At 35.1% G+C, this 24,717-nt stretch overlaps 1 protein-coding gene across 6 annotated transcripts in view; it reads right to left on the reverse strand.

Annotated features, from left to right (window-relative positions):
• CNTN5 (contactin 5) overlaps positions 1 to 24,717 on the reverse strand; it is a 610,938-nt gene that overhangs the window by 98,740 nt on the left and 487,481 nt on the right. For all 6 annotated transcript variants that reach the window (XM_058044080.1, XM_058044103.1, XM_058044112.1 and 3 more), the window contains 3 exons: positions 24,058 to 24,194; positions 22,426 to 22,555; positions 20,167 to 20,317 (listed from right to left, as the gene is read on the reverse strand). In XM_058044080.1, coding sequence (XP_057900063.1) covers positions 20,167 to 20,317; positions 22,426 to 22,555; positions 24,058 to 24,194 — 418 coding nt within the window. The remainder of the gene's footprint in view (positions 1 to 20,166; positions 20,318 to 22,425; positions 22,556 to 24,057; positions 24,195 to 24,717) is intronic.

A 24,717-nucleotide genomic window follows, 5' to 3' on the forward strand; every position in this document is an offset into this window, starting at 1 on the left:
AAGCTATTAGCACTGAACTTCTTTAGTTGCCTCTACTGCAAATCAAGGCCCAGCTTTTCAAGCAACTTAAGGAAAACCACATACACTTGTAAAACAAGGGGATGACAGCTGAAAATGTGAAAAATCTGTAAATGAGATGAGGGAGGGAAGAATAAAAACTCAACATTAAAAAATACCAGTTATTAAGTAGTGTCCCTGAAATGATTTAATGGAGACAGAAAATACTGGAAACGTTATGACCAGGGACATGACTGGCCAATATAGTGGTTTGTGTATTGTAAAACATCTATGAGTTTCATTTGCTTCTAGGTTTCTGGTTTGAAAGAGGAAATATTATACGACTCAGACCTGGGTACTGCGCAGTCCAGGTTACAGCCTCATTTTTCTGCTAGTTTGTTTCACACAGCTCCCCTTCACACCCCATCTGTTTCTCAGGGCATAGTTTGGCCTCAGATCTTGTCCACCAAATCAAAGTTGCTCATATATCACCATTAATGTGGTAAACGGTTTCCATGACCCTTTGTCTGTCTATAAATCACAAGCTATGAAGATATTCCACGGCGATCAAATGAGTCAGTGGAAATTTCATTAAATGCAGTTTTTCAAGCTGCTACTTATAAACAAGGGGAATTAACTTTTCCTGCAGTAGAAAATCAGTGTATAGCTTACAGTGATTTAGATATAATTTTTCTGAATTGTACACTTAACTAAGAAATGTATTTATATCCTCTTAAAAACAAGCATATCAACTACCTGTCCTATTCTATGAACAGTGCTTACCATTTGAAAAGGATCTGAGGAGAGCTTTGGCATACATCAGAGAAAATATTTCTATTGTTTTCATGCGTCATATTGACTATCAATCTTACTAATACTGCTATATGCAGTATTTGTGTCTCATGACTAGCAACGTGTCCTGGGACAAACTCACAGGGCCAACTTTTCTACACAGAAAACATAACTTTTAATCTTGACTTCTGGATTTTAAATAATAAATTGACTTTCTTCCACAAAAAGGAAACCTGCTTACATAAACATCATTCGTTGTACCATCCTACATCCTCTTGTGGGAGCTGCATGTGCTTGAGCAGTGCCTAGCACAATGGATGCAAAGACAACGTTGATAGCAAACATATTATTTGTACATTTTTGAAAGCTGAATTATTATATCTAAAAATAATATATTGGGAAACAACAAATGCTATTTTATTTGCTCTTTTCCATCCAATTTTCTATCTCTGTTTGAATTATGAAATTATTGGTCCTAATTCAGTTGCTAGAAGATGAAGTGAAAGGACTACAAATAGTTCAATCAGGTTTTGTTCAATACTTTTTGGTTAAAAGTTAACAAACTCATGAAATGACAAGCAAGGTGGCTCTTTAACATTTGTGGTCCTCTGACTTTACCTGAATTCAATTTTCACCTTATTTTTTCTTTGTCTCATAACTGTGAATAATTTACATTCATTTAAATATAAGATTTTTTTTCTCTGTATAGACCTGGGATAAAAATCCTCTGTGATAGTTCTACATGCTAACAATAATCAACTTACATAATATTCAGTGAGACATTTAAGGCTCTTCATCATGTTCTGGGCTCAGCCTATGAATCTTTTAATGGAAGATTGATATATCTTACAAAATGAGAAAGGTGCCACCTTGCAGTGCTTTAACTGTTTCATGTTTTATCCATTTCTGATGCAGTTCTCTGCTCACAGCCAGTTTAGGGCTAGAATGTGACAAGAGCAGCAGCTGGCAATTTATCAAGACTCCTTGAGACTTCATTTAGTTGCTTCAGTAATTTTAATGCCTATCCAGAGTCTCTTGAGTAGAATCCCTCCTATTGATCAAAATTCTCCACTTGCTAAGTGCAAAATCTAAGTTAATAGTACATGGATAATAGTGCTGCAGAGAAATCTACTGCAGAGATCCACAGAGTGCTGTTAAGAACCTGGGGCATTGATGCTCATTTTTTCAATCACCCTGCTATGAGAATGAAAGCAGCTGCAGAGGCATTTCCAAGCTTCCAGAATGTGCATTAAAAGCATGGCAGGTGTTTCTTTTTTTCTAGCAAGGTTTCAACATCATACTAAAGAGCATTAAGCCACAGTCTACAATAAGAAGTTGCTGTCCTCTATATTTAAAGAGAAAGGAAAATTATTTTGAAGTCCTGAATCAAGAGTTTTAAAGCTGAGTGCATTTTGTGCTCACTTAAGAACCACTTCTTTTGTTGGCAGACATGTTCTTTACCTAGTTTTTTGCCTTTTGTTCATTTTTTTTGCCTGAAGTGTGTATTGTGGAAATATCAATGTAAACTTTGACGTTTGTAATATTACAAGTGAAATTCTTCACTTGTTTCTGTAATTAAACTGTTAATTTTATATTAAAGCAAAGGCTCGCCTAGTTCAATATGTGACAGCAGTTTTGTCATTTCCTTTTTCATATGCTTTTAAGGCACAATAAATTATACAAATTTTATACTTTCCTCTATATTTGGAAGGTATTTGCCTGATTTTCTTCTGGCTTTTACGTACAAGTTAAACAGAATTTTAACATAATTGTCTGTGTTCAAAGAACCCTTTCCCTCCAAATTCTTCTCCAGTCCTTCTCTTAACCAAGCACTTGCCAGATGTGGTCAATGGGGCAGTGTCTGCCTGCAGCCTCCTCGCTGGAACCTTTGTTACTCTGCTCACACCATGTTTCAGGTTGATACTTTGAGAAATGCTGAGAAGCCCAAAATAGACATGAATTTTACTTTGAATGTTGTGTTCTGATAATACTTATGCTTTGAAAATATTAGACATGATATTTAAAATTAATCAGCTCCTTGGAGATTATTTCTGCCAGTTTGATCAGTTAAGGAAGTCTGTAAGTCTGAAAGAATTGCATGAAATGTCAGATTTGGGTTTGGGAATTGCGTGAAGTCTCAGATTCTGGGTTTCTTAGCAAACAAGAAAATTCCTCCTGAAATCATGTCAATGTTGGGGACTATGTTGAATAACAAATACTAAATGGTTAATGGAGGCATTCCTGAACATGATAGAAAACTGACTCTTTTTTTTCTAAAATTACTTCTGGATACTGGACCTGAGAAAAAAGGTAGAAGCTCAGTGACTTGATTATAGACGAAACCTGGGGAAGCTACTCACTGGACAAAGGACTGGAATGTAGAATGAGATTTTTTATTTAGTTAAAGGTACAAAAATTGTCAGGAATTTGTGCAACTGAAGACTGGTCATTTGAAATAAAGTCAAGTGATGTCTCAAGGTAAATAGAAACACAGTTTTTGTTTCTTTACAGAATTAATGAGCTGAAAAGTGTAATAGTGCTCCTTCTCTGCATTAATCTGGAGAGAAGCTACCAGCATGGTAGAGCTACCTAATGCTATGCCATTTGTGCAATCAACTTTCAGCCCAAATGAATGACAGGGCAAAAAACATAGTGCTGCATGTTCAATACTTATGAATATAGGCAATGTGCTTTTTATCTGTTCACAAACCTGTGTGAATGGCAGTAAAGGAAATGCCATGTAACTATCATAAACAAATTCCCATGTGTGACTTTAGCTCCAGTTATTTGGTAGAACTAATTTTTCAATTTTTTGTGTCTTATTTCCTAAAATTATAGCTCATTCATCGAAGAAAATTATCTACATTAAAAAAAAAAAACCCAAAAAACCAACAAAAAAAGAACCAAACAAACAAACAAAAAAAACCCCAAAAAGCACATGGATACAGAAATCAACACACACATAAAGAAAAAAATAGTAGACAGAGTTAAATTAAAATTTATTAACTGCAGAATTAAAAGTTTAAAAAATTGAGGATATGATCTGCAAATGAGTGGTGCTCCTGGTTTTATTATTCAACCAGTGTATAGTCAATTTTATTACACAGTTTCCTACACTCTGGGGTCCTGTTGGAAGTGTCTGAATTAGTTCGTTTCAGTATTATGTTTTTACAGTGACAATTTTTTTCATTAATATTAGAGCAAATTATATTCAGCTGAACAGGAAGTCCCTTGCTAAGAAATAAATGAATTTTAATAAATAAGGATCCATTTACTGCTGTGGTTGCAAGTATTTCCTTTTATAGGACTTTGTATTAGACACAGGGGATTCTCTTCAGTATGAAATCTGGATTATACTTTCTAGTATATGCTTTTATCTCAGTGCCACATGAAAGTGCAGTTGAGCCATAATGCAGAAGTCAAACATCAAGCAGGAATAATGTCTTAAAGAAAAAAAACACGTGTGCTTAAATTCAATAGCCTGAATTGCATGAGTCTTTTAAGCTGACATTGGAATTTAGAAACGCTGTGTATTAATGGAATATCAAAGAGGATGTAAGATATCCCTGAGTGGGTAATCAGTGGACAACAAAGAACTATTGTGTGGGCCTTGATCCTGAGAAGGGGCCCAGAATGAAAATGCCAAACAAAACAGAACAACACAATTACAATACAATGTGCCTTGCATGCGAAAGTGAGGAAGCGTTCAAAACCTGATTCAAGATAAATTCACTACTAAGGGGAATCTGGTGATAAAAACTTCAGTTGATGTGTCTTTTGAATGCTGAACTTAGCTCCTGAATACTAGGAATTTTAAGTCTGCAGAAATACCACTTTTCATCTGAAAAGTATTCAGGGCAGAGATAAAGTACATAGTACAGTTGATTCCTAATTGGCATTAAACACATAACTGGAAAACAGCACCTCTTCTCATATAACTCAGGTAATGCTATCACAGGAGGTCTTTTACTTCCCTTCTTTCTTACCTGGAAAAAAAAATGTAATAAGTATTAGAATTCCCATTACAAGGTTGTCAGAGCAAAATTAGTGTGTATTTTGCTCAGAGACAGGAATTTTTCAGAGCTTAGTGATGCATAAAATCAGAAAAAGGAGAATAAGGAGAAATCCTTAAACAAGGAGATAGGTTGTCTAAGATTAGTCTGAAGCTACAGAGATGTCAATCATGAAGCCTGAACTGTTTAGCATAATTTCTCCTGAATGCACTTGAGGTCTAAGGTAAATTAAAAGTATATCAATGTTGATACTTTTAAAACTTTATTTATTAGAAAATTTGCTTACAATATAAGCAATTTCAGAGTTTAAGTGGATCCATATCTCAACTAGAAGCCAGCCACTGAATATTATGCCATTTATGAAGACAGAAAGCCAAGCTGCTGCAAGGCACTGATGCTGGAGTACAGGGTCTTTATGTCCCAGAATCATGTTTGGCTCTTCCCTTGGGCTGCTGTAGAGCAACCACTACCTTGCACAAGCCTGTCTGATGCAGATTCAAGCTTCAGGTGATCCATTTATCCTCCTACTAAGCCTCCCTAGAACTGAGCTGTCACTCACATACAGTAAAATGAATTCAATCTTTTCTCCTGTAATTAAATAATTACAGAATCTTAGTTTATCCTGGATTTATAATATGGGGTAATTAGAAAAGATGATTTTTTTAAACTTATCTTTTTTTTCTAAATATGAGGTGGGCATAAAATGAAGTGACCAGGAAAGTTATGATAAAAAAAATAAGTTGAGAAAATATTCCCAACCCAGCTGAGAAAATACAAATGGGCAATCAAAAATCATCTATAGGGCAAACAGAGTTCCCAAAGCACAGCAAATGGCAACTAGCTGTTACTGCTACAGTTCCCTCTTCTTTTGAGAGCTTTTTCTGGCATTTACTGGTGGGTTGCTATTGGTGAAGGTTGTCTTCTAGACTTTTGCTTCCTTCAGCAAAGAGGAGGCTTCTCTTGGTTGTTTTCTCTCAGGGAGAGCCTGTGTTTCTGTCTTCAGCTGACTGCTGCCAAGAACTGACCTGAGCACCTCTTTGGCTGGCTCTGAGAGGTGCCCATGTACCTGTCAGGCTGAGAGCCACTGGCACAGACCCAGGAGTTGTTAGTGCAGCAGTGCATGTGGACTGTGGGGCATCAGAGGGGGCAGACAGGGGATTGACAGGCTGTTCTCAGAGACCCTGAAGAGATAAAAGCCCAGGCTATGAGAAAAAAGAAATGGGGGTCAGCTAGAAACTGCATACAAAGGAATGGTACATGGAAACTCTCAAGATGGGGAAGATTTGAAACGCGTGATTTTAGGCATCAGCAATCTTCCTAAATCTTGGCTTGTTGGTCATTTTCTCCTGTAGATCTGCAACTTCAGGCCAGGCAGAGTGTCCTGGGAGCAGCTGAGGATGAGGAATCAGAGAAGGCATAAAGGCCAGCTGATCCTGGGCCAGGCATTTGTGTAATGGGGCCTGCTTTGTGTGGGTGTGTGGAATGAATAAGTTACACTCTATTTCAAAAACCTGAACTCAGTGATATAAAATCCAGCTGGTGGCTGGTTGCTAGCTGGCATTTCTTACAGTCTTATAGAGGGGCTGCTGCTGTTTATTGCTCCAATGAATGTCACGTGCAATGGCAAGGACTGCATGCAGTAGGTTCACAAACGATACCAAATGGAGAGGGTGATAGATATGCTGTAGAGCATGATTGTCATTCAGATGGACTTCAGCAGCTGGAGAAATGGACTGAGACTGGTATTTTTATAAAGTTCTAAATCTGTAAAGAAGAGCTTTAGCATGACTAGCTAAAAGCAGGTCTGCAGAGAAAGACCTAGGATCTTGGTTGACATCAAGCTGAACATGAGTCAGCAATGAGCCCCTGCAGAAAAAAGGCCAATCCCTTTCAGCATTAGTAAAAAGCAGCTGGCAGGTTCACAGCAGCAATTGTTTCCAATTGTTTCCCTCTATTTGGCACTTTTTCTCTTGGGATTGTATTTGACACACTTGATTACATTGATGTACTAGAGTCAGTCCAGAAGAAATACATAAAGATGTTCATGAGGTAAAAGTACACAACAAATGAGTAGAGACTGGGGAAAATTTGAGGCTTTTTTCTTCAGCCTGGAGAAAAGAAGGTTAAGGATTTTTTTTTTCTTTTGAGTCTATCTATCAATTGGAGAGCATAGGGAAGACAGAGCTGGAATTGAAGATACAAAATTTAAGAGATGGCAGATACAAATTAGAATACATGGCAACATATCAAGTAGCAAATATACTCTGAAACTGCCCAAATACTGTAATAAGTTGACAAGGCAGGTTATAGAATCTCCATTTGCAGAGATATTCAAGACTGGCCCGGACAAACTCCTGAGAAACATGATGCCATTAGTCCTGTTTTGGATGGAATGTTGGGCTAGATGACTTCCAGAAACTGAATCCAGCCTCAATTTTTCTTTAACAGTCATGCTTTCTAGGAGAAGTGCAATGTGACAGAGCAATACAAAACAAAAGAAAGAAAAAGAAAATAAAGATCAATTAAAAAAAAAAAGATGGTTTTGTGGTTTTGTTTGTTTGTTTGAATAGTTTTTACTGCCTAGCTTGAATAATTTTGTTTTGAACTGATGACTGTGAATGATTTGGACTTTGGATTATTACTAAAGGATATCAGGAGCCATTCAGAGCAAAGATGTAGTAGAGTCAGAGAAAGGAAGTTTTAAAAAAATTGCTGACAATAAAAGAGTAAAAAGTAAAAGTGTTTCAAAGTTGTGTAGTGATACATCAAAAAAATAGAAGCTGTCAATGAGTCCAAGAAATTTGTGGATATTGTGCTGGTTTTGACTGGAGTAGAGATAATTTTCTTTATTATGGGTAGTATGGGGCAATGTTTAACAGGATTTGCTTTCCCTGTTAAACTGTCTTTACCTCAATCCATCAGTTCTCTGGCTTTTACTCTGATTCTCTCCCTGATCCTGCTAGTGGATGAGTGAGTGGCTCTGTGGGGCTGCTGGCTGGGGTTAAGCCATGACAATGTTAATTTCTGTAGATAGGAGAGATAAAAAATTATCAAAATAGGCTGAGACTATTTGTAGGCTTATTTGGGCTCTTTCTAATATGGAACTTATTTTTTGCAATTTTTAGTATGAGGAGAGCTGTCTTGAATTTTGCTAGACAAAAAAAATACTGAATAATTTTTAGATAATGATATCTTTGCAGAAAGCCTACAGATCCACAGAAAAGTCACAGAAAAACTTTTCAGTTCTAAAATAAAAATCATGAAGACTTAATGTTCCATGGGAAGAAGTGTTTCTAAAAAAAAAAGAAGAAAAATACCACTTAGTATACGTCACTTGGCTTAGTAGTGACAAATGAACTACCAGTGGATGTTCTTGGGGTTATGTAGTTATGTAGCTGCAGTACATATTGAAGAGCTGAGAAAATTTTTGAGGATGAAAGTGAAAATATATGAAATTGCAAAAACATGAGATTAATAAACAGTCACAGACAAAAGTCTGAGAGATTTCTTTGAAGAATTATTGTTGTTCTTGTCAAAGAATAAGTAATGCATAGATCTGAGAACATTGAAAAAGGTCACCCTTACAAAGAAAAACAAAAAAAAAGGGGTCATGAAATGTCCTTCTGCTCAATGGTTTGAGAACTTTGCAAAACTGGAAAGTTTATAGAAGCTACATCAAACACTTAGCTGCTTCAGAATGTGCCTGTTCTGATACCAGCATAACCATACTTCTGTCACACAATATCACCTTCTTACATTGGTACAATACCATACCATCACTTTTCAGACTATGTAATGAGAGAAATTAGTTCAATATGACCTTAAGTCACACACACACATGAAAATAACAAACTTTTCTCATACAATTTCTTGAGTTTTTATCCAAAACCTCCGAATTTAAAATGCTTTAAATTTGTTTCAACTATTTTGGCACAGTTAATTAAATGACACTTTGGTAAAATTTAAAGGATATATTTCTCACCTCTAGCCTTATTATATCTGCTGTGAACATAAGTGGAGAGATGACAGTCAGTGAGCGCATCTACAAAATCATGTTGGTGACTGTACAGAAATGACAAGCCTAGGTGGCAGGAGAAAAAGAAGCCTACTACCAGTGAAGTGCTACAGATATTAATGTGGGTGCTAATTTTACTAAATATTTTTTATTAATTTGATTTAAATGCCATATTAATTAACTTAGACTCTCTTACTTGTTAAGTTTAAAAAACAGAAACTGGAGAAATTATTTTTTAAATGGATTTAGCTAGAGGAAAGTGGAAGGGCAAGGTCGAAGAATGCTCATTAAAAGCCTTCACAAATATCAAATGACTCAGCTGCTTGCTTTGCTAGAACATTTTTCTTTTTCAAGGCTAGTCTACTAAAAAGAAGCCTCGGCATATTTTAAGCTTCCTGTGTCCATTATATTTATTATTTTTTCCCTCTGATTTTCATTTATTTGCTGTACCCATTGAAAAGAAAAATGAGAAATGCAGGAATCTCAGATACATATGTAGAAAATCTACTTACATGGAAGTCACTAATATCAGAGCAATTTGATTTTCGCTGATACTGATAATATGCCATTGTGAAATTCATGTTATACACAACTAGATCTTATTAGAGATAGTATCTTTCCCAGTGGTAAGTGAATTTGCAATTTAAAAGCAGTGGTAGATCACTTATGCTCTTTTTCATAAATATTGTCAATTTCTTGCCTACTCGCTACCATTTACTAGGGAGAAACATTATATTTAAAATTCTTTTAAATTAACATGTTGTCTAAATGAGAGCATGAGACTGATACTGTTGAAATACAAGGAATGTAACCTGTGATCAGTAATACTGTGATACTGATTTGTGATACTAATTTTCATATTATTAAAAAAGTGAATACTTTGGCTTTCTTTACAGATAAAATGGCATAAAATTTTCATGAGTAAATATGGTGTTTATTTTTCACAGTGAAGCAAATCTGAGCCTTGACAACAGCAGTGACTGAGGTTCTACAGTAATTGAAATTATGTAAAATGCAAACAGGACAGATATCCCTTGTTCTGACCTAGAGTGTTTTTTTTTTTTGCTGAATAATATATAGTTTCATTGCCAGATATTGCTTAGAAATACACCAGTGAGACTGCTCATTGGATAGGAACTTTATGGTCATTTATGGATTGAACTGTGTTCATAAAGTTAGGCAGAGACCTGAAGATCAATGACCTTGAGAGAGCCATTATCTTCTGTCATGACTATGTGGATTAATTGTAGCATTGTTTTCTAGATTAAGTGTAACTAATTTTTTTACTAATGAAATTAAAAAGCCAGTTTCCACCATTTTTTTTCAAATAATGAATCATTTGTTAAACTTTCTGCCCAAAATTTAATTTTCTGCAAAATATATCTACATTTTAAAATATATGCATAGACATTCTCCTTCTCTGGGACCAATTAGCACATAAATACTTAGAGTCCATTGATTTCTGAGACTGACAGACTGGAGAATGTTAGAACATAATGTGAGAGGAGATGTCAAAAACATCAAAAATTCCTCTTTAGTTTTGAAATTTCACAATAAATTTCACAAAATAGCTGCAAAGATCATTAAATCTAGATGCAATAGATGATAATCTGTTGAAAAATGACCCAAATTATTTTAGATTTATGATGGACAAGGAAGAATATTCCCTGTAAAGGAGATTTTCCAGTGCCAAATGAATTCTGACAACCCATGTGTAGAAGATCTAAGATCTTTGTAGCCTCCACACTGATCATGGATGCTGACTAGTAGATTTAAAAATATTAAACATCACTCAAAATGCAATATGTGCTATAAGTTAAAATATATTATTGAAATACATGCTCATATTCTAAAGTCTGACAAAATTTTTCAATCTAAAATACCTGGGTTCATGTTACAACTTTCCCACAATGCCTTGGGAGCTCCTTTCACATCCTACTTTTTTGGAATTTAAGAATTGACTTGATTCCTAGAGCCTTGAAATAGTTTTTTGCTGTATGGTTACATGTCACCGAGCCATAGAAATTATTACTTTTCTTGTGACTAATTCAGTGACGATGCCCAGAGACTCTGGCTCAGGTGAGACTCCCAGGTGCTGTACCATTTATACAAGGATTATTTCTCCATCAGCAAGATAAATAGGTGTATTCCCCCTGCCACAGTGAAGTCAGCTATCACAGAAATGCTTTCATCCAGTCCATGATGTTAGCCTTTAAAACAGGGTGGCAGCATGCAGGCAGTGTAGCAGGACTTGCTGGAACTCCTCAGATGCTTAGGGACTGCTTGGGACAGCTACTTGAGGGAAGCTAAAAATCCAGCCAGGGTCTAACTGCTGAATAGCTAATCTGATTGCATCCCAATGAAATCCCAGCTGGGATTACAAGGCATCTTTTCATTTACTTGTGTGGGCAAATCATCTGCCCCGACTGGTGCAGAGCATGCACAGGCAAAAAAATGAGAGGCTGGGTGTGTGTGCTGTCCTGGACACTCTGCTGTGAGCGCCTCTCCCAGCCCAGGGCTCATCACTCCAGTCCTTCCTGGGCTGCTCTGGCAAGCCATGACTGCATCTGTATGACCTGCTGACAAGGGGATGATCTAAAAAACAAACTAAAAATCCAGACAAAACAAAGTTTAGGTGAAATAATGGGGCTATTTTTCACCTGAATTGGATTCTTGAATCATTTCACTGTAAAGCAATAGGCCTGAGATGAGAGACAGAACTTTTGGCAGTTTGCTGCTGAAACCACGCCTAACTGCACATATAGACACAGAAAAGCAAGTCTCTTGCCCAAAGTCCACAAAGCAAGTATCATTTCATATTTCTGGGTACTGGACTGTTTCCTTAATCATGTTCTCTGCATGCAAACATGAGTGGAGATAGAGAGATATTTGAGTATGTGGCCAAATAAGTATGTTCTAAAAACTCATCTAATATACTCAGTTAGTAAAACAATGCTGCCTTGGAACAGACTCCTTTTGTCAAGGGATGATCTTGCCATTTGTTTTTACTGTTTAGTCAAGGTTATCATTGTTTCCCTTTTCTACTTTATAACCAGCTCTCTAATTCCCATTATGAGCCTGCCACAGATAAATTAGACCATGATTTATGCAAAAATTGAAAAGAAGTGACTTGCAGAACTCTCTCAGGAAGATTAGAGTTTCTGTCATGAACCTTCTCTTTCTTAATGTCCTGTATATTTTCTTTCTTCACTACTTTTCAATCATTAAATTTTCCCTTGGGAATCTGTGGATGAGTGGTAGCATGAATTTAAGTGTTTATATTCCCGAGGTTTCTTTTAAGGGCAAATGATGCCGAAAGTCAGAGTTTGAAGAGCCTTAGGCAAAGAAAAACCTTTAGGCCACTGATGATTTGTCATATTTTACCTGTGTGGTGAACAAAAAGGCAGCCATTTGTAACAACAACAGAGAAATGAATCATATTTAAAATCAAAATTCATTAACGTTTTGCCCAAATGATAATTAGTTGTCAGGAGATATTCAAGACAGAGACAGAAGATCAAATATCTTGCATTCTCCGCAACTTAAAATGGCTGATCTTTTGAGCTTTTACTTTTATTAGGGCTATGGACTATATAGGGGATACTTACAGTTCAGTAACTGAGTCAAAAAAAGTGGAAATGCAATTTCATGGAAATACTAAAAAGCAAGATCCTACAGGGTGGGATTCACCTCCTCTAGTATTAGTGTCTAATCTGTAGGCTCCTGAAGAGGTGCAAAACACCCACATGTGCCTGATAGATATGAAAGAGTAATTATGTAAGCTGCCAAAGCAGCTGGGTGGCAGTGGGGTTTTGGTAGGGAGCTGTGAAGCTATTTTCACACAAATAAATCCTGCTTGAATTGAAAATTGGTAAGATGTGGTGGAACACTTCTTCAAATACCAAGCCAATGTATGAAGAAAAGAATGTATTTCTAAAATGTAGACATCAATACACTCTTACCTAAACATATAATTCTGATTTGAATCAAGACTTATTTCCCTAAAAAGAGTCAGTGAGTGCCTACACAGCTGTATATGAAGTACTGTAGATAGTACTACATTAAGGACAAATAATAAAACATATTGTCTTGAATATTATTCCTGGAAAGAAAGACAGTTCAGAGAAGTCATGTGGAATCTCATAAACTATTCTATAGAGAATAGTTTACTTGGATATAAAAAGATAATTTTTTGGTATTCTGTGGGAAATGTTACTTGTTTAACTTATTAAAACTTGCAAATAGTAATTTTCTTTGGATATTTAACTGGCGGCACAGAGTAAAGTCTTCAAACTGCTTAACAAATTGCCCCTGTTGTTGTATTAACCCTAGAGATATTTCATTACTATGAGGAAATAAAGGGTGTTCTTATGAAAAACTGGAATGTTAGTAGGCTGAACTACTCTGCTGTCTGTGTGGCTGATAACACAAATGCAAGAAACCTTGTGCCAAGAACAAGTTGAGCCTGGTGCAATTCAGGGACCAAGAGACAAATCAGAAAATGTGATTCAGAATAATTTTCCATCCATTTTACATATACACCTTCTTTGCCTTCACAGTCCATATTTTCTGTTCAAACAAATGATACCAATCACAGTTATATAGAACTGAAATTATTTTGGAAAGCTACCACCATGATTATGAAGAAAACATATAATATATATCTAAGCCACATGTTCATATTCAAAAGCATAATAGAACGTGTACAAACCAAAGCTCTTTACAAAACTGAATACAGATTTTGCCTATAAACTCAATCTTTTTCTTGCTGCTGCTCTGAAAAACCCTTATTTTCCTTTTTGATTTTTCCATCATAATTAAGCTTAAAAGCTATTAAAATAGGAACTTCAAACGGAAACACTGACAGATCCTTAAATACAGTAGAATGAAGAGAAAAACTGTAATAAGAACCTGTCAAAACTGAAAAGGAAGGAGTTTGGGAGACTAGAAGACTGTAAAAACATGTCTTTCTAAGGTTTTGAATGATGATATTTTTAGATTTAAGTGCTCTATGTGTTTCTGCTAATTACATAGCAAAGTGGGACAGATGAAATATCTAGGCATACAGCACAAATACTTCTGCAGTTCAAAGATTTCAGTATTGACTTGAAGGCAGGTAAAAAGCAATAGCATCACATTTCCCTGTGTCTTTGTATATTATTCGCATTTGGAATTTAATGTCCCTGTAAAAGATCACTTTCTTCTCTTTCTTTTCTCTGACTTCTTTTACAGCTGCTGAATGTTAGGGAAGCATAACTGAAAGAAAGCAAAATAAAGCAAGCTTAGTTCAAGGCAGAACTTTAGCAGCCTCAATTCACTCCCTCGTGTATTGTTACATGCAGCTTGAACACTTTGTCCCCTCCAGTGTCTTTATTCTAAATTTAGTACCTATAGACGATACTTCTCACCTAATGAGCACTGTTTAGTGTTCTCCTGTTCTTCACAGGTCAATGAAGGCTTGCAAGTTACCCACAGAAAAAAAGTTTTCTCGTAAACCATTGTCCATTTTAATGTCCAGTAACTTCACAAATATCCACATGTCCCTATTTTTTGTATCCACTAATATTATTTGTAACAAGGGAACAACTGTCAGAGCACTTTCTATTAATATCCAGTACTTTGTTGTTCAATTTATAGCCTCTACAGGCTTCACCATGGCTGCAAATCTGTCCCAACTACCTCAGGGCACGCTCACAGTAAATGAAGAATATGGCAAACAGAGAGCAACTTTGCAACATGGCAATACACTCTGGGAAGGTTTTGTATGGGGAAGTGACATCTCCATTTCATGAGTTTTGGTGGCCAGGCAGGTTTGGCACAGATCTGAATGGAGAATTTCATGTGCCATGGAAGAAGCATTGATAGAAACTCATAATATGGCCATATTTTTTACAGATCAGAGCCTCCCAGCTGTTAAAGGCACTGATCAAATGATGCACACACTCTGAAAGGATGAAGCAAGCAGATGTAGTTGGATGCTTCTCAGTGGTGCCCTGTGACAGGACAGAGACAATGGGCACAAACTAAAACACTTGCAATTCCATGTAAACATCAATTCCATTAAAATATTAAAATGGTTTTGTTTGTTTGTGTTTGAATTTTTTTTGGTGTTTTGTTTTACTGTAGGGGTGCTTAACTCTAGTAGAAACAAATTTCCCAGATAGGCTGCAGTGTTTCCCTCCTTGGAGTTACTCAAAACCTGACTAGTCCTGACCTTAAGCAATCCGCTCTGGCTGACACTGCTGTGTTCCTGGGAGTGGACCAGGAGCTATTCAGAGCTCCCTGCCACTCACTGCTGCTCTGTAATTCTTTTATATCATTCAGAAAAACAGGAAAGAATTTTTACCCACTTGCAATCAATAAAATTACAATTGTGATTGCGTATTGCAATAATAGAGATGAAGTTTGTGTCCTGGCGAAACCCAGTCTATTACTTTCAAAATATCTGAAATTCCCTCTGCTGCTTAACATAGCAAGTTTTCTCATCTTATGTAAGTACTCCTTCAAACAGAAGTGGAAAAAAGGAAGCTAATTGCAGCATAGAAAAAGTGACTGATTTGAAGTGGCAGGTGGAGTTTTGCTACCATTTATTTTCCCCACAGAAAGGCTTAGTGTATTTAGGTCTTCAGCAAGAATTAATCTGGGACACAGGTGGATCAATATGAGCAATTGCACAGTGGCCACAGAGAGACTGGCACTATGCTGCCCTTGGTGATCTGTGGTGAGCCTGACCTTCAGAGACTGTTAATGCTTTTCCACGCAGCTCCTTCTGTGAGGTGAAGGAGAAAGCTTAGGCTGTGCCACTGTGCCATATGGGAAGTAAAAAAATCCATAAACACAGAACTACATTGCCAATCAATACATAGGTATTAGGTCATACTTATATTTTCTTTTTTTTTTTTTTTTTTTTTAGATTAAATATTTATCTGCACACAAATTACGGTGTAAAACAAACAAAGCGTTATAATTTGAGAAGCTTCAAAAGGAGAAGAAAAAAGGCAAAATAAAGCAGCACAGAATTGGGACTAGAAAAGTCCTGCTGCCTCAGTTACTGATTTGTTGGTTAAACTGTGCTTTCTTCCTCAGTGGCACATTTTTTTGCTTAAACTGTGCTTTTTAAAATTATTATTTTTATTACTTAGTAATCTTAAAAAAAAAAGGTAAAAATAGGGACTAAAGACAACATTTTCACTCCTAGAGTGCTTTCAAATTATTTTAACTATAATAATTAGATATGTAATGGAAATAATGAGCTAGACTAAAAATTTAATATAAGTTTAATGAGGAGAATATTTTAGTTGTACGAAACAGCACAGAAAACAGATGAATGAGGATTTATAAGACTTTTCAACACTTTTGACTCCTCAGGTGTATCTGTTTAAACATCAACTTAATCACCACTACAAGGCAATCTAGAAAATAAAAGAAATTTTCTTTAAGAAAATGAAGAAAAAGAGATTACAGCTCAGGTAGTAATGGCTCACAAAAATTTATGTAGTTGTAAATCATTAAAAAATACCTGATACCTGAACAGAGGAACTTAAAGACAAATTAAAAATGGTTGTCCTGAATTTAATTGTTAACTTTGTTAGGAGAACTCATGATTTGTATTGGTTCTACTGACACCGAATTCTGGTCAATTCTAGTGTTCATGATAACATTTACTGTCTACAAAACATCACTTTTGTTACTTTTTTTAGTTCGATACGTAAGTTAAAAAAATGTTTAATTATGAACAGGCTTCTGGATGGCTTTGTGGTCTGGAAGGGCTGGGTCTTGGTCTTGTTTAGAAGCCAACACTAAAGTACTAAGTGACGGTTTGATTGCACTTTAGGAAGTACCTGATTGAAACATTTCAGAAACGTCACAAAAATATATTTTGGTCACTGAACTCTTGCCCAAGGGTCTAATTCCTCCTATTTAGGTTCTAAAGCAAAGTTCCAACCAAACAGTTTACTAAAAATAAAAGCAAGAACTTTTTCTTCAGACTTTGGTCCCAATATAATCCCCTTTCCTATAAAACCAAAACTATTTATGAACAAAAAGATTCCAAAGTTCTTTACAAATTTTTGTGGATGAAAATATTGTTCAAGTCAGTAATCAGAGCATACCTTACCATAGCCTGCCATAAATGAGACACAACCATCTACCAGCCTATGAGAATCAAGTACTGAGACAAGTTGTTAGGAAAGATAGCTACAAATTTTAAATATAGTGAGATGATGAATGAACGCATGCAGCTTAAATATGTTCTATATTCAGACCACTGATATTGGTGTTGTGCTCAGCTGTATTTTAATTGCAAAATAGAAGGATAACAACTCCCTTCCTTAAACTGTTAGGTGAAATTGCAGATGAAATCATCTTTGATTGAATGCATTAATGGCTCACTGAAATAACGATATCTGAAAGAGACTTGAACTCTGTTCAAAGGTTGATCATTAAATGTCTTGTACCAGTAAGCTTCACAGACTCTGCCTTGATCTTTGGAAGTTCTAGTCTTCTGCATAAAAGATTTCCAATATCATAAATTTTATTTAATTTCTTTTGCATCAGCTCTAGATCTTTGCCTTTGGTTAATAGAATTAATTGTAAACATTGTGGAAACTTTATTAAATAACTATCTTTTTATAGGAGCAATTTAATTGTATTTTAATATATTTTGAGATTGTAAAACTTGGAGCCATGCTTTTATCAGCAAATAACTGATATATAATAACTGACATAACTGAATCTCCAAATTCTTTTTGATCTATCTCACAGACTTGCCACTCATTTGGAACTCAATTGAAAAACCCTGTTACAATATGCAGATTCTTTCCTAAAGGAATCAAATTACCTGGCTGCTCAAAATGATTTCTGGGGATCAAGCCTATCATAGCTATACTATGAATTCGAATGGTTTGACCTGGATAATTTGTTCAAAGGTAAAAGAGACCAAGAAATGAAGCTAATGAAGGCATTCCACAGTCATGTTCCTAAGTGCATGGCTTTCCACTGAATCTGAAACATTTGAGGCTTTCAGACTGCATTAAACTCCAGGAGTTTAAGTCAAGGTCTGACTGCAGTGAGGACTGTACCCAGCCATGAGTCCCACAGGAACAATCAGACTTCAGTTACCTTTGGAAATGTTGCTAGAGGTATTTCTGTCAAGCTGTTTATACAACAGCTCTTGTATAAAAAACACCTAAGGGGCAACAGAGTTTGGGAGACATGGGATGGATTATAGCAGACCCATTGCTCAAGTGAAATTTTTTCTTTGCTGTGGAGGGGAAGGTCTCTTTTTTATTCATTGATCTTGCTAAAAGGATCAGATTCCTTTGCTGGGCTTACAGACTTCACAAAACTTAAACACAATGTAGACTTGATACCCACACTTTATAAGAGAAAAAAAATTGTGACAGAAAGGAAGAAAATATATTATGGTGTTCTATTCTTGTCCTTCCTTATTACTTAACCTGAATGTTGCTATTGTTTAGCTATTTTTAAAATTGATTATTATTTTTTTATCTCTAAGGACTTAATAGTCCATGAGAACTCATCAGATGACAGTAACTAATTAGGTTTTTTCTCCTCAGGATTTTTATCAACAGACTATGAAGAAAGCCCACTTCTAAAGTATACTGATATGTTTACAATGTCAGCTTATTAATTTCTAAAATGTTTAACAATGTTCCTTCCTTCTCAGAGTGCCCAAATCATGGAGACACACATATTATCTTCATTGATTTACACTTCCTTTCACAAATCAGAGTAGGCTTCCTCACCTCCTCTTAAAGAGACTCTATTATTTTGTTTAAACTATACTGTATAGAGACAGAACAAAATTCCCTTGAAACTGATATTCCTCTCATGCCCACCCCTCTATAAACAGTAGATGCAGGGAAAATGCTGTAAATAACACAAGATAATCCTTGAACAGCTGACTAAATATTAAGTTGAATGCAACCCTCTTCTTTCAAATATCTGATATAGTTCAACCACCATTTCATTTTCCATGTTGCATCATTTCTTGTTCCAGCCTCTGTCTAAGCAAGCAAGTATCAAAAACTACAAGTACAAAAAAACAAAACTTCAGATCTATTGTTGTAAGATTTTAACTTCAGAGTTAGGCTATGTTTGGACAGACATAAAGTACTCACTAAAATGCTTTACTGGTCTTTGATTAAAATGTGATTTACACGTGGTGATCAGAGAAACCATAGTAAGTTTTGTGGAGATGAGAGGAAAAGGTCACATAATGAAAAGTATCAACTGTGTAGGTAGAGCATAGAGACATCAGTGTCACAATATTTGATATTTTCAGCTCCTTTGTAATATAAATCTGTCATATTGTCAACATAAATGATAGAACTCCTGTTAGTAAAATGTATGTAATACTGTTTAGCTCTCTCCCCTTCAACAAAAAAAGTTCAATATGGTACAAGAAGTTACCCATTTTTCCTTTTCCAAACAAAACAAATGTCATGAGATAAAAATACAGCATACTTGAACAAAATAGCTTTGGCAGCTAATGAGGACAGATGCACTCTACTGCCTCCCTCAGTGTTGTAAAAATAAAAAAAAAAAAAAAAAAAAGGGGGCTTGATTTTATCTTTCTGATTATACTACACAAGTCATTTTAAATTACTTTGTTCACATACCACATTACCAGAAAGAGGAAAAGATTGCTCTTTGTGCTTAAAGACCATGTGCAGAGTAGCAAAACTACTCCAGTGTACAGATAAGTAATCTTGTAAAGTGCAATTACATCTGGCATTTAACCTGCAGTGCTTAAACTACTTTTACCATACAAAGCTGGACAGAACTTATTTAATCAAGCATAATCTGTTAAACAGATGTACCGCTGAGTGCAGAAACTACCAGTATAATTAAATCCTATAATGGAATTATATTTTCCTTCTCTGAATCATTTTAAAGCTATTTTTACATAGACTTCCATTGTGATCAAGCTATAAATCTGCCTTCTTAAAATGATTTCAAATGAATAAGCACATTTTATGTCTTCCTGAATAGTTTGTCCTTTATGCTTTTGATATGTTCACACACTAGATTTGCAGTACCTCTACAGAATAATTGAAAGGTTTTTGAAATTAGTAACAGAAAATAGAGACAAAACTCCACAAACAACACCTTTTCATCTCTCTGCATCTCTGAACAATGTCAAGGTTTTTCATTTCAATATTGTGGAAACTATAAAGTCACTACTGTCAAACAAATCAGCTTGACAAAATAATGATGCCATACCCAGGCTAACGTTCAGCATGTTCTTGTCACGCTGCATTTTCACATCATATCACAGAATCCAACATGCAAACACAATTTGAGTTTACTGAGCAAACTTCTGACCTCTTGTTCTGCCTTAACACTTTGTCGCCTTTCTTCCAAGTGATAGTTGGCTTTGGAGAGGCTTCCGGCTTGCACTCAATGACAACTTCTTGGCCTTTGGTAACAATTATTGTTTTCCTCATTTGATTGAGTGGGAAAGTGGGAGCTGAAGCTGTTAAAAAGAAGTAAATTAACTCTACAGAGAACAACCTGTTGCATTGTGTTCTAATAGAAGATTAGAAAAATATATTTGGGGTTGGGAAAAGAATCTCAGTTTCTCTCTTTGAAATTATTATGTCAAAGTCAAAATTTTACAAAACATTTGAAATCAGCAGCCATGATTACATGATAGATTTGTAACTTAATCCAGGTACAGGTTATTGAGAAATCTTTCGCAGCCGCAGATTACAGTAAAACTACTTGTGAAATAAAAAAACTTTAGAAATTAAATAATGCAAATGCAAGCTACAGTTTGCCCATCTCTTTTTTTTTTTTAATCAAGAACTTGTTAGATGTAAATAGTTCAAAATGAAAAAAAGTTTTAATTCTATACCAATCCAAAATGCACTCTCTAGAGTTAATGCTTGCAAAGAATTTTAGTGTTAGAGAAATTTTATTGCTTTCACTTCTTATATTTGTGTGAATACTGGAAATTTTGAGAACTTCTTAATAGAAGATATTTAACCATACTTGTTCTTAGTATTTCACTTTTTAAGAATTCCCATTTTACAAACAAAAGCTAAGATAATAAATGCATTTTAAAATGTCATTAATTACTGTAATTTCACACCAAGAAGCTACATTAGTTCTCAAGTGTTTGATTGCATTTTTCTTGACCTACTTTTGTAAAGTCAAAGGTCTCTACCTCAGCTATACCTCATCTCAGGTACACCTCAGCTACACAGGGACATTACACTTCATTGCCTCAAATATATAGAATTTTCCTTGCATTATTTTGGTTAATTCACATACCAGAGATATTTATATGGACAATTTATTCTGTTCTTTTCCCTTTGGTAAGGCAGCAAATTAAACACAATTGCTTATTTAATACAATATTATGGTTAAAATTTAACATGGGTACAATCTTACAAGCGAGAAAATGAAAAACTAATTTTACTGCAGCAATATACAGGGTCTGTTTCTGATATTAAAGAACATCAAAAAAAGTCTGCAAGTACCTGACATACTAGGTATACTTATTTTATAACAGGTACAAAAAACAAAGGCAAAGAATGCTGTAACTTGTAGGTTAGCTGACTGAATCACAAATGACCAAAAAAAGTGATGAAAAGAAAACAATCACTGGCCTTGGTTTTTAACTTTATGGTTATAAAGAAATGATTTTATAACTTATCAGTGAAATTCTAATGTTGGCCAGCTAGGAAATAGCTGAAATGTACTAAAAAGGTTATTTACTTAAAGAGTCAAATGTTAGCTGAAATACAGTATATTTCTGCAATTATAGCTTTGTTACTCATTTGGCTGGGAGTTTAAAGGAATGATTCTCATGTGCAGGTCTAACCTCTGATAGGGCCATTAAAAGACTTTGGTGGACAGCTTACTCCCTGCTACGTCATACCCTAATAGAAATGATCTTACAAGTCTGTCTTAATCCTCTGGAAGGGCACTTATCACTATTGTTCCACTGCATGTTGCTACAGTTTGGTTTAAGTGAAATTAGTGTACAAAAGTTCCTCAATTTTTTCTTCATTAACTGCTTGCTTCAGCTTTTGGATAATGGCATTTTTATCATATTTCCAGGTAACACTATGTAGTGTATTTGCTTTCCTTTGAAGGATATTCAGCCAAGTAGGTAATTGATATTATTCAATTCATTTTGGTGATTTCATAAGAAGTTTTTTGAAACTAAGATCTTGCATAATTACCTTTGAATAATGGCCAGTAGAAATAATACGTTAATTCTAACAGAGATTAAAATACATTTACTTCCTCTAAATTTCATCTCCTGCACATATGTTTGAGGGAGTAAAAACTATTTTTCCATTTATTTGAACTGAAAGAGACTTATATGAGAAATATTCACAAAATGCTACGGAGTCAGCAATGTATGAATGACAATTTTTGTTAACAGAAGGCCCAATGCTCTCTGAGGCAAGAAAGGACTCATCCACATATAAGTAACAAGAATAAAAAGAAACCACTTTTATCTGCTCTGCTGTTTGGACTGGCAGAAGCTGTTTCTTGTCACAGCAGTCTAAGAAAAGAATGAATTCTCAAAAGGGGAGAAAAGAAAGTTATTCTTTTCCAAATACTCACCTAAAACCTTCAGCTCAGCACTGGCATAAATTGTACCATACTTATTTTCTGCTAAGCACTGATACATTCCAGCATCTGAGACATTCACACTATGGATCATCAGAACACCATTAATCATCTCAATCCTGCTCTGTAATAGAATTAAAAAACATTAAAAATTATTCTATAAAAGCAAAAAGGAATTGGAAAACTGCTGTGTTGTTAGCTTAAGGTGAAGCAAAAGAAACAAGTTCCTTTGGGCTTACCTTTATCTTGTTATACAAAAAATTACAAGAACAAAAAGTCAAAAAATATTTGACCGTAAATATATTCAGATCAATTCATTATATTCAAAGCTTCCTTTATTCTGTTTATTTGTTTGTTTGCTGTTACCCTTACATAATTTTTAAAAGCAGCTCATCCTGGGAACTTTAAGGAGGCAAGAAATTGTGGATGTAATATGTCTGATGATCTTCAAATAGATAGCAAATGTTTTGGTCTCAGTAATGGTGCTATTTTCATAAAAGGAGATATATGAAAGATTGCTTGCATGAGTAAGAACTAAAGGGTCCAATTACTTTCATCATTAGTACAAATTTCTAATTTGAAAGGCCAACTAGCAGAAAATAATTACCAAAACTGGAAGAGAAGGGACATCAATAACTGTTTATGGAAGGGAATATTTAATGAAGCTGTAGTACAAATAATTTGAACTACTATAAAACAACTCTAAGTTTCATTATAACAGTTGTTGTAAGTTAAAATTGATAAGGCATAAATTGTTTGGGAATGCAAAGGAAACTGTGATAAAAAATTCACTTTGTTGTAAGCCCTCACCCAGGTCAAAGTAAAATTCAATTTGAAATTTCAGAGCCTGGAGAAACTAATGGTTTGGAAAATCAGAGAACCAAAAGCAGAGATATTTAAATTGCTTCAATTTCAGCACTAATAGCTCCATATAAAAAGGCAGAAATGAATAGAGTAACCTTATTTTCAATGCCTCACAACTTCAAAAGTAAACTGTTTATATGTTTCTTTTCTGGTTGTTTGCATAATTGGTTGATGTTCCCAGATAGATAGAAGGGACATTTGCTGAAAAGGAAGACATTACATCTTTTATATTCATAAATCCATTTTGTTAATTCATTTGCAAATATAGACATTTTCTCCCAGAATGAAACAACTAGCTCTATTTTAATCTGGAAAAATAGATTAAGTAAGTTTACAAAATTTTTCGTTACTCTAAATAATTTGAGGCTATAAAATTAAAAGGTATTAAGCAAAACAATCCACATGATGTGGGATGATTCTTTGATGATGCAGTGAGAGAAACAGAAAAATGTGAAATAAAAGACAGACCATGCCATCCATCAGTGGTCTTTTAAAAGAAAAAAAAAATTAATTTATGTCTAATTCTAAAATATATCAGGTGATTGTAGTAAAACAATTTCTTGCACAAACCATTTTAATGATCTTCATGATAAATTCTGTTACTATCAGAGAACAGATTGAGTTGAAAATGCAATGGTCATCACACTTTTTCTGTTAACCAAGCAGTAATTTCTGAAGAACTTTTCTATGCTTTCTTTAACTGACTTGATCCGAATGAAAGGAGAAGCACCCAACACAGAAGTGGCTCCTTGTGCTGTGTACCTGGGGCCAGAGAGGAGCTCCATTTCTCAGCCAGCGATAAGTGGGCCTTGGCTTTCCAGTGGCCTTGCATTCCCATCGCAGCTGCTCTCCGCTGTCTAGCTGGGTGTCATTGAGCTTCTCCACCCAGTGAGGGTAGGCTGCAAGGAAAAATTGCCATTTTAGACTCAAAGATTATAAAGTGGTAAGTCTCTAGCTGATGTGCAAAGACCTAATCAATTAAAAAGCTTAAATTAATGATCTTTACAAGACTTATATTACTCTCAGAAAAAAAGTACGCTAAAAAAAAAAAAAAAGGCCCAGATCAACAGAGATGGTAATAAAATTAACAAACTCCAAACTTTAAAGGAAATGCTGTAATGCTACCAGGTAGTAAGCAGTCACATAACCAACAATAGAAACCTGCCTGATTTAATAAAGTCCAATGGATTAAATTGTAGTACTATATATTATTGGGTTCATTATTCCTGAATTTAAGACAAAGGTTTGGTAGTCACGATAGAACATTTAATGATTCTCAAGACTTAGGATAGTTGAATTGTGATAAGGAGGTTAATTGCCATAGGTTGTGTTTCATGTACTTTTCTCAGTTTACAAGGAAATCACTATTTATTTAGCTAGGAGTGATTGGGTATTTGGTAAGGTATTTGCATATATTTTTGT

This window comes from Melospiza georgiana, chromosome 2 (genome assembly GCF_028018845.1).
Source record: "Melospiza georgiana isolate bMelGeo1 chromosome 2, bMelGeo1.pri, whole genome shotgun sequence".
Lineage (NCBI taxonomy): Eukaryota > Metazoa > Chordata > Aves > Passeriformes > Passerellidae > Melospiza > Melospiza georgiana.